General features: G+C 44.0%; 1 protein-coding gene across 1 annotated transcript in view; it reads left to right on the forward strand.

Moving 5' to 3' along the window:
• Positions 1-13,046, forward strand: part of epb41l4a (erythrocyte membrane protein band 4.1 like 4A) — a 201,741-nt gene that overhangs the window by 117,284 nt on the left and 71,411 nt on the right. The window contains 2 exon segments of the mRNA XM_055633209.1: positions 9,029-9,117; positions 9,206-9,269. Of these exon segments, the coding sequence (XP_055489184.1) occupies positions 9,029-9,117; positions 9,206-9,269 (153 nt within the window).

Consider the following 13,046-nt stretch of genomic DNA (forward strand, 5'->3'; position numbering starts at 1 on the left):
TGAATATACCAACTTATGCCAAGGACAGTAAATAAATCCGTATGCAAAATACAGCTGCCAATATGTTAACTAGCTCTTAAAAAAATCCTAATCATATAGATGCAGGGGAGTTGGAGGTACATAGATAAGGAAGTGTATAGATAAGGAAGTGTAAGGTGTGAAAACAGGACAAAGGGAATGCAGTTCAAGGAAAATGTAGAATAGATCATTGTTAGCTGGGAGAAGGAAACAACAAAGCAAACAGAGATAAAATGTAGTCGGAGACTAGGACTGGTCAGAGAACTGGGAAGGGGTGGGATAGAGAGAGAGGGATAGCAAGAGTTACTTGAAGTTAGAGAGGTCAATGTTCATACCGCTGGGTTGTAAGCTGGGTCACCAGTTCATGTACCATTACAAAAGGACCCATCTGTGTCAGGATGTGTCATTGTGCCACCACCACTTTGTCATATAACCATATAACCATATAACAATTACAGCACGGAAACAGGCCATCTCGACCCTTCTAGTCCGTGCTGAACACATAATCTCCCCTAGTCCCATATACCTGCGTTCAGACCATAACCCTCCATTCCCTTCCCATCCATATAACTATCCAATTTATTTTTAAATGATAAAAACGAACCTGCCTCCACCACCTTCACTGGAAGCTCATTCCACACAGCTACCACTCTCTGAGTAAAGAAGTTCCCCCTCATGTTACCCCTAAACTTCAGTCCCTTAATTCTCATGTCATGTCCCCTTGTTTGAATCTTCCCTACTCTCAGTGGGAAAAGCTTTTCCATGTCAACTCTGTCTATCCCTCTCATCATTTTAAAAACCTCTATCAAGTCCCCCCTTAACCTTCTGCGCTCCAAAGAATAAAGCCCTAACTTGTTCAACCTTTCTCTGTAACTTAGTTGCTGAAACCCAGGCAATATTCTAGTAAATCTCCTCTGTACTCTCTCTATTTTGTTGATATCCTTCCTATAATTAGGCGACCAAAATTGTACACCATACTCCAGAATTGGCCTCACCAATGCCTTGTACAATTTTAACATTACATCCCAACTTCTATACTCAATGCTCTGATTTATAAAGGCCAGCACACCAAAAGCTTTCTTTACCACCCTATCAACATGAGATTCCACTTTCAGGGAACTGTGCACAGTTATTCCCAGATCCCTCTGTTCACCTACATTCTTCAATTCCCTACCATTTACCATGTACGTCCTATTTTGATTTGTCCTGCCAAGATGTAGCACCTCACACTTATCAGCATTAAACTCCATCTGCCATCTTTCAGCCCACTCTTCCAACTGGCATAAATCTCTCTGTAGACTTTGAAACTCTACTTCATTACCCGCAACCCCACCTATCTTAGTATCATCTGCATACTTACTAATCCAATTTACCACACCATCATCCAGATCATTGATGTACATGACAAACAACAGTGGACCCAACACAGATCCCTGTGGCACCCCACTCGTCACTGGCCTCCAACCTGACAAACAACCATCCACCATTACTCTCTGGCATCTCCCATTCAGCCACTGTTGAATCCATCTTGCTACTCCACCATTAATACCCAACAATTGAACCTTCTTAACCAACCTTCCATGAGGAACCTTGTCAAAGGCCTTACTGAAGTCCATATACACAACATCCACTGCTTTACCCTCATCAATTTCCCGAGTAACATCTTCAAAAAATTCAAGAAGATTAGTCAAACATGACCTTCCAGGCACAAATCCATGTTGACTGTTCCTAATCAGGCCCTGTTTATCCAGATGCTTACATATATTATCTCTAAGTATTCTTTCCATTAATTTGCCCACCACTGACATCAAACTAACAGGTTTATAATTGCTAGGTTTACTCTTAGACCCCTTTTTAAACAATGGCATTTGAAATATTTGAAATATTTCTGCCATAGCCCCTGCTATTTCTACACTAACTTCCCTCAATGTCCTAGGGAATATCCTGTCCGGACCTGGAGACTTATCCACTTTTATATTTCTCAAAAGTGTCAGTACTTCCTCTTCTTTGATCCTCATAGTTTCCATAGCTACTCTACTTGTTTCCCTTACCTCACATAATTCAATATCCTTCTCCTTGGTGAATACCGAAGAAAAGAAACTGTTCAATATCTCCCCCATCTCTTTTGGCTCTGCAGATAGTTGTCCACTCTGACTCTCTAATGGACCAATTTTATCCCTCGTTATCCTTTTGCTATTAATATAGCGGTAGAAACCCTTCGGATTTACTTTTACCTTACTTGCCAAAGCAACCTCATATCTTCTTTTAGCTTTTCTAATTTCTTTCTTAAGATTCTTTTTACATTCTTTATACTCCTCAAGCACCTCATTTACTCCATGCTGCCTATAATTATTGTAGATCTCCCTCTTTTTCCGAACCAAGTGTCCAATTTCCCTTGAAAACCATGGCTCTTTACATTTTTTACGATTTCCTTTCAACCGAACAGGGACATAAAGATTCTGTACTCTTAAAATTTCACCTTTAAATGTACTCCATTTCTCTTCCACATCTTTCCCATAAAACAAACTGTCCCAGTTTACTCCTTTTAAATCCTTTCTCATCTCCTCAAAGTTAGCCTTTCTCCAATCAAAAATCTCAACCCTAGGTCCAGTTTTGTCCCTCTCCATAATTATATTGAAACTAATGGTATTGTGATCACTGGACCCGAACTGTTCCCCAACGCATACCTCTGCCACCTGACCCATCTCATTTCCTAACAGGAGGTCCAGTACCGCCCCTTCTCTAGTAGGTACTTCTATGTATTGTTGCAAAAAACTATCCTGCACACATTTTACAAACTCCAACCCATCCAGCCCATTTACAGAATGTGTTTCCCAGTCTATGTGTGGAAAATTGAAATCTCCCACAATCACTACCTTGTGCTTACTACTAATATCTGCAATCTCCTTACATATTTGCTCTTCCAATTCTCGCTCCCCATTTGGCGGTCTATAATACACCCCTATAAGTGTTTCTACCCCTTTCCCATTTCTCAGTTCCACCCAAATAGCCTCCCTAGACGAGCCCTCTAATCTATCCTGCCAAAGCACTGCTGTAACATCTTCCCTGATAAGCAATGCAACACCTCCACCTCTTGCCCCTCCAATTCTATCACACCTGAAGCAACGAAATCCTGGAATATTTAGTTTCCAATCACAGCCCTCCTGCAACCATGTTTCACTGATCGCCACAACATCATACTTCCAGGTGTCAATCCAGGCTCTAAGTTCATCCACTTTTCTTACAATGCTCCTAGCATTAAAATATACACATTTAAGAAACCCCCCTCTCTTATTCTCTGATTATTTTCTTTTTCTTCTCTCTCCCCTACATTTTGGGTCAGAGTGCTACCATTCTCTGCCCCCTGCTTCACACACTGACTGCTAGCTTTCCCAATTTGAGTCCCTCCCCCCAACCATACTAGTTTAAAGTCTCCCCAGTAGCCTTTGCAAATCTCCCCGCCAGGATATTGGTCCCCCTTGAGTTCAAGTGCAACCCGTCCTTTCTGTACAGGTCGCACCTTCCCCAAAAGAGGTCCCAATGATCCAGAAACTTGAATCCATACCCACTGCACCAGTCCCTCATCCACGCATTTATCCTCCACCTCACTCCATTCCTACTCTCACTGTCGCGTGGCACAGGCAGTAATCCTGAGATTGTTACCTTTCCAGTCCTTCTCCTTAACTCTCTACCTAACTCCCTAAATTCTTCTTTCAGGACCTCTTCTCTTTTTTTACCTATGTCGTTGGTACCTATATGTACCACAACCTCAGGCTCCTCTCCCTCCCATTTCAGGATTTCTTGGACACGTTCAGACACATCCCTGACCCTGGCACCAGGGAGGCAAACTACCATCCGGGACTCCTGTCTGCGTCCACAGAATCGCCTATCCGTCCCCCTGACTATAGAGTCCCCTATTACAATTGCCCTCCCCTTCTTTTCCTTACCCTTCTGAGCAACAGGACCGGTCTTTGTGCCAGAGGCCCGGCCGCTGTCACTGCCCCCAGGTAGGCTGTCTCCCCCACCCTTACTCAAGCATGAGTACTTATTGTCAAGGTGTACAGCCACCGGGGTACTCACCAGTCCCTGCCTCTGCCCGTTGCCCTTCCTAACTGTGACCCAGTTTTCTGTCTCCCGTGGTCTTGGAGTGACCACCTCCCTGTAACTCCTTTCTATGACCTCCTCGCTCTCCCTGAGCAGACAGAGGTCATCGAGTTGCTGTTCCAGGTTCCTGACACGGTCCCTTAGGAGCTCCATCTCGACGCACCTTGCGCAGATGTGGACGTCTGGAGGGCACTCCGACTCCATGACCTCCCACATCTGACATCCAGAACAGTAAACTGCCCTGGCCCTCATTCTCCCCCTTATCCAAATACAATAAAGCCTTACAATTACAATACAAATACAATACCAGCCAATCAGCTGCTTCTGCTGGTCCTCTTCCACCAATCAGTTAAGTTAAAGTAATACGTCAATAGTTTAATAAGGAATTAAAAAACATTTTATATCCAGAGATTAATCAAACTATTTATATTTAAAATATCAAATACCTATTTTGGGGCAAGACCAGCCATTCCTATCCTTGGGAAGGTGCTGGTGAGCTTGCCTTCCAGCACCTCTCCATGATCTGCAGATGGTAATCCCACAGTGATGATGGCGGATGTGATATATTTCTAAGTCAGAACTATGTGCCTCTTTGCGGAGAACTTACACACGGTACTGTTTCCATGGGCCTGCTGCTCTTGTCTTTCTTCATGTTTGAAGCTGAGGATTTAAGAAGTGATGGTGAGATCTATGGATGTACTGTAGTGCACTTTATAGTTGTTGCACTTTGTAGCTATGATGCACTGATATTAAAGGGAATAACTATTCAGGATGGTGGATGGACCACCAGTCAAATAGGAACATTTGTCCAGGATAATGCTGAAGAGCCGGTCCCACCAGCATGCGCCTGAATGCGGCAAGCGCGACCAAATCGGAAGCGGGGGCCGCGCGGAGGTCGAGTGATCCCCGTACAGGGCCGGTCCCACCAGCATGCGCCTGCATGCGGCGAGCGCGAGCAAACCGGAAGCGGGGGCCGCGCGGAGGTCGAGTGAGTGACGTGACGTTCGAGCGAAGTCCACGGGAAGTTCGCGCGTGACTTACGACGTCAAGACGTGCGTACGGCGTCGAGGCGGCTGCGGGCCGGCAGGCCGCTGCTGCGCAGAATTTTTGAACAAGGTCAGTTTTTCGGAGCCCCGCGCGATGTCGGGACCAGCTCTGCACAACTCCATACGGCTCCGGCGATTGGTGGGACCGGCCCCGTGAGGCCGTACGGCGCAAGCGACCACGTTAGGTCGCGTTTGCCGCATGGAGTCGCATGCTCGTGGGACAGGCCCTTAAGTCTCTTGCTTGTTAGAAGTCCTCTTATCCAGACGCGGAGAATATTTCATCATGTTCCTGACCTGTACCTTCTAGATTTTGGAAGTCAGAGGGTGAGTCAGTATAATCATCACTGATTTTCTATCTCAATACCGTATGTCCACTCTCTTCATATACTTTTCATCCCTTTTGTGCTTAGAAAACAGTCTATCACCCTCTATTCAATCTATTCAGTGCCTTGGTCTTCACAGTCTTCGTTGGAGGAGAATTCCACAAGTTCACTCCACTTTGAATTAAGAGATGTCGGCTCATCATGTCTCGACTTCAGTGGACAAAAATGCTGGAGAAACTCAGCGGGTGAGGCAGCATCCTGAAGAAGGGTCTCGACCCGACATGTCACCTATTCCTTCGCTCCATAGATGCTGCCACACCCACTGAGTTTCTCCAGTATTTTTGTTTACCTTCGATTTTTCCAGCATCTGCAGTTCTTTCTTTTTTTTTATTTATTTTTTTTAATTTTATTTTTATTAGAAGTACGGTAAATTACAATACTACACAACACATATATCTTAATACATTTTTTGTACCGCTTCATTTTTTTTGAGCTTTAAGAAAAAGGTAGAAGTAAGGAAAGTAAAGAAAGTGCGCGAGAGTCGTGCAAGAGTGTTGGGAAAAGAAAGCCCCTTAGAAAAGAAGTTAGAGAAGGAAGTAAAGTGAGAAAATAGATCCTAGAAAAGAAAGAAAAAGAAAATAGGAACAATCGCTCTATTATAACATTAAACTCCGCAGAAAGGGGACTACCAACCAAGTCTGTTTTTGTTGTTTTACCTCCCGTTACCAGGTCCTGATACCACTTATTTATTTATTTATTTATTTAAATTACTATTGCACCTCATATCCAGATAGGTCCAGAATCACTTACTACAGGTGCATAAATGTTTGATCAACGTACGACATACGCTCATTCAATTTAAAACATTACATAGATTATATTATTCAAAAACTAAATTAAATAAAATATTCCCTAATGTTTCACCAATCTGTGATAAATGCCTGTGTCAAGAAGCTACCATAGCGCACTCTTTTGTTTTTTGTACAAAAATCCAAAAATTCTGGTATGAAATATTTGATATTTTTTCAAAATTAATCAAAATAAAACTGGTACCGAAACCAGAATGGATTATCTTCGGAATATCGGAAGGTAACCCTGAACTAAACGTGTTTCAGAAGAATTTATTTAATTACGGGCTAATAATGGGAAACAAGCTTATAAAGCTCGGACAACCTTTTATCCGAAAGCCTTGGGACCAGGCACTTTTCGTAATTCACAATTTTTCGGCTTTCGGAATGGAAGATTTTTAGCGTAGTGGTAGAGTGCTCGGCTCATATCCGCAAGGTCGCGAGTTTGCGCCTCGATCCCTGCAGTTACTCGATCGTGAGTTTGAGTCTTCAATGTAGTTTTTTCTTGCAGAATAGGAGAGAATAGGGAGGGTTAGGCTGGGATCATTCTCTGTGAGATGATCTTAGTGCGGGAGACAAGTGTAGGAGAGGTGTACTGACTGTGTGGGCAGGACTTTGGAAGTGATTGCCCACCATTCTCAAAAGCCGCTGAGTCTCCCTGTCCCTCCAACTCCAGAGGAATCCGCTGCCCGATGGGCCGCTACGGCGACAAGTGGCAGTTCGCCCACAGCCCGAGCTGCGCTCCCTCATCCGCAACCCGGGTTCCTCTGCAGTTGGAGCGGGGCTGGGCTAGAGTTGTTGCTGGCTGTGAGTCTCTGGGATCTCCGTGCTTGCAGTGGGCCTGGGGGTCGGTGTCCCGATGAGGGGGCGCAGCTCGGGCTGTGGGCAAATGCCACTTGTCGCCGTAGCGGCGCATCGGGGAGCGGCTTCTGGTGGTCCTGACGTCTCTCAGCTCCTGTCCAGGGGGACGGCCGGAGACGTCAGGACCAACAAGAACCCGCTCCCCGATGGGCCGCTACAGCGACAAGTGGCAGTTCGCCCACAGCCCGAGCTGCGCCCCCTCATCAGCAACCCGGGTTCCTCTGGAGTTGGAGCGGGGCTGGGCTAGAGTTGCTGCTGGCTGTGAGTCTCTGGGATCTCCGCGCTTGCAGTCGGTGTCCCGTTGGCCCTGACGTCTCCGGTCACCCCCTAGAATGGAGCTGAGACTGGGAACTGTACCGCCCTTGCCCCCTCCCTCTGCAACTGCAAACAACCCCACAGTTCCCAGTCTCAGCTCCTGTACAGGGGGGTGGCCGGAGACGTCACAGCCCGAGCTGCGCCCCCTCATCCGCAACCTCAAGACCAAGACGTACTTTGCACACCATCAGCTTCTGTCCCTACGGGGAGCGTGTTCCTCTGGAGTTGGAGCGGGGCTGGGCTGCTGCTGGCTGTGGGTCTCTGGGATCTCCGTGCTTGCAGTGGGCCTGGGGATCGGTGTCCCGTTGGTCCTGACGTCTCCGGTGACTGACACTGGCTCCGACGTGAAGACAGTGCAAAGCCCCCGCGCCGGTGCAATGAGCGGGGAGCTGGAGAGGGGAGGGAAGGGGTCACACACATGGCCGGGAAGCAGAGGGGTGTAGGTGGGGTGAAACTGAAGGGAGCGACAATCTGCTGCTCCCTGCCCGCTGAGTTAAAACGTTCCCACGCAAGACTCACGATACACTGTGTATAGTGAGTCTACCGTGGGAACTTTTTTAACTCAACGGTCAGGCAGCAGCTGATTGTCAATTATTAACCCTCCCGCGCAATATACCCTCACCTTCTCTTTTATGAATGGGGATTTAGTTCCCCTTTCTTCGAGGACCGACCGGAGGTTCTGCTGTCACCTCTGCGGGCCGCCCTCGGTGAACATCTTCAAGGACCTTTTTTCAAGGACCGAAAAAATGTCGCTATTCGGAGCTTTTCGTTATTTGGAACTTCGGATAAAAGGTTGTGCACCTGTACTTAAATTCTGGAAAAATGCGCCCACACCAACAATAAAAATGTGGATATCAAATATGTTTGAAACATTACATCTGGAAGAGATGAGATTCCTCTTAGCAGGTAAAGCAGACCAATTTCAAAAGACATGGTCTATGTTTCTGCAGTTCTTTCTTAAACATGTCTCATCTTTATACGTTCATAAGTGATTGGAGCAGAATTAGGCCATTTGGCCCATCAAGGCTATTCTGCTATTCAATCATGGCTGATCTATCTTCCAAACTCAACCCCATTCTCCTGCCTTATCCCCATAACCCCTGACACTGGTACTAATCAAGGATCTATCTATGCCTTAAAAATATCCATTGACTAGGGCTTGAGAACATGACTCCTGGATGTCGACCTGTGCCAGGGGAAACATGCTCTCTGCATTCAGCCTTTCAAACCCTGTCAGAATTTTATGTTTCAAGGAGATTCCTTTCATTTTGCAAAATGTTTAACAGGTGTGGTTATATATAAAGGTACACAAAAATGCTGGAAAAACTCAGCGGGTGCAGCAGCATCTATGGAGCGAAGGATATATAACCTTATATATATATAAATACTGATTACTGAAAAAGTGCATAAGTAAGAAAGTAACAGAAATAAAGTATCTAACAAAAACAAAATCACAGCTAATATGAATATTTTTCAGTAACACCTGCAAATGAAACCTCTGATTGAATTTCAGGGGGAAAACCAAACGGAATATTTTTTAGGTTTAACGCCAGTCGGAGTTGTTGTCTACAAGAATAAAATTCAAGTTGGAAAGTATTTCTGGTAGGTGACTTACATTGTAAATACATTGTTGTTTTCTTATATCATTCATTTTTCATTTTAAGTTAAAAGACTTTCTGTTTGATAACAGGCCAAGAATTACCAAGGTGAACTTCAGAGAAACCCAGTTTGAGCTGAGGGTTCTGGGCAAAGATGTAAGTTTATCAACACAATCACTTTCACACTTCCCCTGACATCAGTCCTTAACATCTCTGTAAGTTTATTATTTATCGTTTAAATTAAATGTTATGCCATTAAGTAGGAACTGTTAATAATTTATGCATTTAATCTAACAAGTCCAAATCGATGAATATGGTTCATCTGTGTCTCCACCTGTCATTGATCATCTAAATCAGTCAGCATAATCCTGGATTAATTTCTTCCTTGTATTATGATTAACATCCAAAAAGCTCTCCTCTATGTCTTGAATGTGTTCAATGTGAAACCAAAATTCATGGTGAAAGTCAATTTTCATGCTAAAAGTCATCTTTCAAAATTGATCATACAATCTCACAATGGGACAGAATTCCATAGTATTTCATTCCTGGCCACGAAAACCAATAGATGCTGCTTGTAGAGCTAGTAGAGGTATGATAATTAGAGCTCCCTATATGCACTATTCCTGGTTCGCAACACGTGATTGGAGAATGATATCATAACTACTGTAAGTGCATATATTAGCCAATGTGTAGTCCGAGAGAGTCAAGAATGTTTTATTATCATATGTACCCAAACAGAGCAATGAAATTCATACTTGCAGCAGCACAACGGGTTTGTAAACACAGTACTCAATAGATAACACGATAAACAAACTCTGTCTTCATTATTCGTAATTCATCCAACAACAGTGGTGATTTTAAAGATGGAGTTGGAACTGCATCTGGTTACAAAGTCATGGGTGTAGAGTGAGTAGAACAGGCGACTGAGCACACAGTCTAGAGTTGCCCCAATGCCAATGTTTATCAAGGAGAAAGTGTTGTTGTCAATTCATATCAAATGTGTTCTGTTGATGAGAAGGTCACGGATCCAGTTGCAAAGGGATGCACTGAGACCCAGTTCCCTGAGCATGATAATATGTTTGGAGGGGATGATGTTGTTGAATGCTGAGCTGTAATCAATGAACAACAGCCTGATGTATGTGTTTTTATTGTGGTCCAGTGCAGTGTGGAAACCTAACAAGATAGCACCTTTTGTGGGTGTAGTGGGTCCAAGGTACTTGCTGTAGTAGGAGTTGATATGCGCCATAACAAACTAAGTAGCTAATTGAGCAGGCAATTTAGAGGCTTATGAGGAGGTGTACTCCTTCCACTGATTTTGCCTGACTGCACTATGTTCTGGTCCATTTCCTCAATATTCTCAATACCACCCTGAATGTTTCTTCTCCACTTTGAGTGCATGAGCAATATGTTCTCAGGAGTCACTGAGGACATTGAATTTCTTCTTAGCATATCTGGGAGAGGATTCTGATATTGATTTTCTCATCCATCCAGTGATTTTGCGGCACTAGAATGGGAAGACATAAAATTTAGCCTCTAGTCTGGTTTCAATCTTGTAGGCTTGCAGTCGATAGTCAACTAACATAGAGTCAACCAAGAATGGACCACTGCCAGATTCAGGTTAGTGAAGAAATGTGATTGTGAGTTAGGAAGCAACAATTTGGCGAGTGGGTAAGGAGAGGTGTGAACAATGTGAAATATGAGAACAACAAATAACGATAAAGCCAGAAAGGGGGATTGCAGAGTGAATCAAGGCTAGGAATTGGAAATTAGAGAACAGGAGAGGGGATATTAGCAAGACCTAGGAAGTCAATTGTCAGGCTACAGTACCACAGTAGTAGTGCTGTCGGGGAGGATTTAAACTAATGTGGCAGGTGGATGGGAGCATGAGCAGAGAGACAGAGGGGTGTAATATGAGGGTAGAAGCAACAGGTAGCAAGGTGAAAAGTAAAAGTGGCAGGCAGCCAAAACCAGGGCAAAAATCAAAAAGGGCAACTTTTCAACATAATTGTATAAGGGGTAAGAGTTTTGTAAAAACAAGCCTGAAGGCTTTGTGTCTCAATGCAAGGAGCATTCGTAACAAGGTGGATGAGTTGAACGTGCGGATAGTTATTAATGAATATGATATACTGTAGTTGGGATCACGGAGACATGGCTCTAGGGTGACCAAGGCTGGGAGCTGAACATCCCGAGATATTCAATATTCAGGAGGGATAGACAGAAAGGAAAAGGAGGTGGGGTAGTGTTGCTGGTTAGAGAGGAGATTAACGCAATAGAAAGGAAGGACATTAACTTGGAGGATGTGGAATCGATATGGGTAGAGCTGCGAAACACTAAGGGGCAGAAAAACGCTAGTGGGAGTTGTGTACAGGCCACCTAACAATAGTAGTGGAGTTGGGGATGGCATCAAACAGGAAATTAGAAATGCGTGCAACAAAGGTAAAACAGTTATAATGGGTGACTTCAATATCATATAAATTGGGTGAATCAAATTGGCAGGGGTGCTGAGGAAGAGGATTTCTTGGAATGTATGCGGGATAGTTTTCTAAACCAACATGCAGAGGAACCAACGAGAGAGTAGGCTATTCTAGACTGGGTATTGAGTAATGAGGAAGGGTTAGTTAGCAGTCTTGTTGTGCGTGGCCCCTTGGGCAAGAGTGACCATAATATGGTTGAGTTCTTCATTAGGATGGAGAGTGACATTGTTAATTCAGAAACAAGGGTTCTGAACTTAAAGAAAGGTAACTTTGAGGGTATGAGACGTGAATTGGCCAAGATAGACTGGCAATTGATTCTTAAAGGGTTGACGGTGGATATGCAATGGAAGACATTTAAAGACTGCATGGATGAACTACAACAATTGTTCATCCCAGTTTGGCGAAAGAATAAATCAGAGAAGGTAGTGCATCCGTGGATAACAAGGGAAATCAGGGATAGTATCAAAACAAAAGAAGAAGCATACAAATTAGCTAGAAAAAGCAGCCTACCAGAGGACTGGAAGAAATCCAGAGTCCAGCAGAGGAGGACGAAGGGCTTAATTAAGAAAGGGAAAATAGATTATGAAAGAAAACTGGCAGGGAACATAAAAACTGACTGCAAAACTTTTTATAGATATGTGAAAAGAAAAAGATTAGTTAAAACAAATGTAGGTCCCTTGCAATCAGAAACAGGTGAATTGATCATGGGGAACAAGGACATGGCAGACTAATTGAATAACTACTTTGGTTCTGTCTTCACTAAGGAAGACATAAATAATCTGCCGGAAAGAGCAAGGGACCGGGGGGTCAAATGAGATGGAGGAACTGAGTGAAATCCAGGTTAGCCGGGAAGTGGTGTTAGGTAAATTTAATGGATTAAAGGCTGATAAATCCCCAGGGCCAGAGAGGCTGCATTCCAGAGTACTTAAGGAAGTAGCCCTAGAAATAGTGGATGCATTAGTGATGATTTTTCAAAACTCTTTAGATTCTGGAGTAGTTCCTGAGGATTGGAGGGTAGCTAATGTAACCCCACTTTTTAAAAAGGGAGGGAGAGAGAAAACGGGGAATTACAGACCAGTTAGTCTAACATCGGTAGTGGGGAAAATGCTAGAGTCAGTTATTAAAGATGGGATAGCAGCACATTTGGAAAGTGGTGAAATCATTCGACAAAGTTAGCATGGATTTATGAAAGGTAAATCGTATCTGATGTATCTTATAGAATTTTTCAAGGATGTAACTAGTAGAGTGGATAAGGGAGAACCAGTGGATGTGTTATATCTGGACTTTCAGAAGGATTTCGACAAGGTCCTGCATAAGAGATTAGTAAGCAAACTTAAAGCACACGGTATTGGGGGTTCAGTATTGATGTGGATAGAGAACTGGCTGGCAAACAGGAAGCAAAGAGTAGGAGTAAACGGGTCCTTGTCACAATGGCAGGCAGTGACTAGTGGGGTACTGC

This window comes from Leucoraja erinacea, chromosome 3 (genome assembly GCF_028641065.1).
Source record: "Leucoraja erinacea ecotype New England chromosome 3, Leri_hhj_1, whole genome shotgun sequence".
In the NCBI taxonomy this organism is placed as follows: Eukaryota; Metazoa; Chordata; class Chondrichthyes; order Rajiformes; family Rajidae; genus Leucoraja; species Leucoraja erinaceus.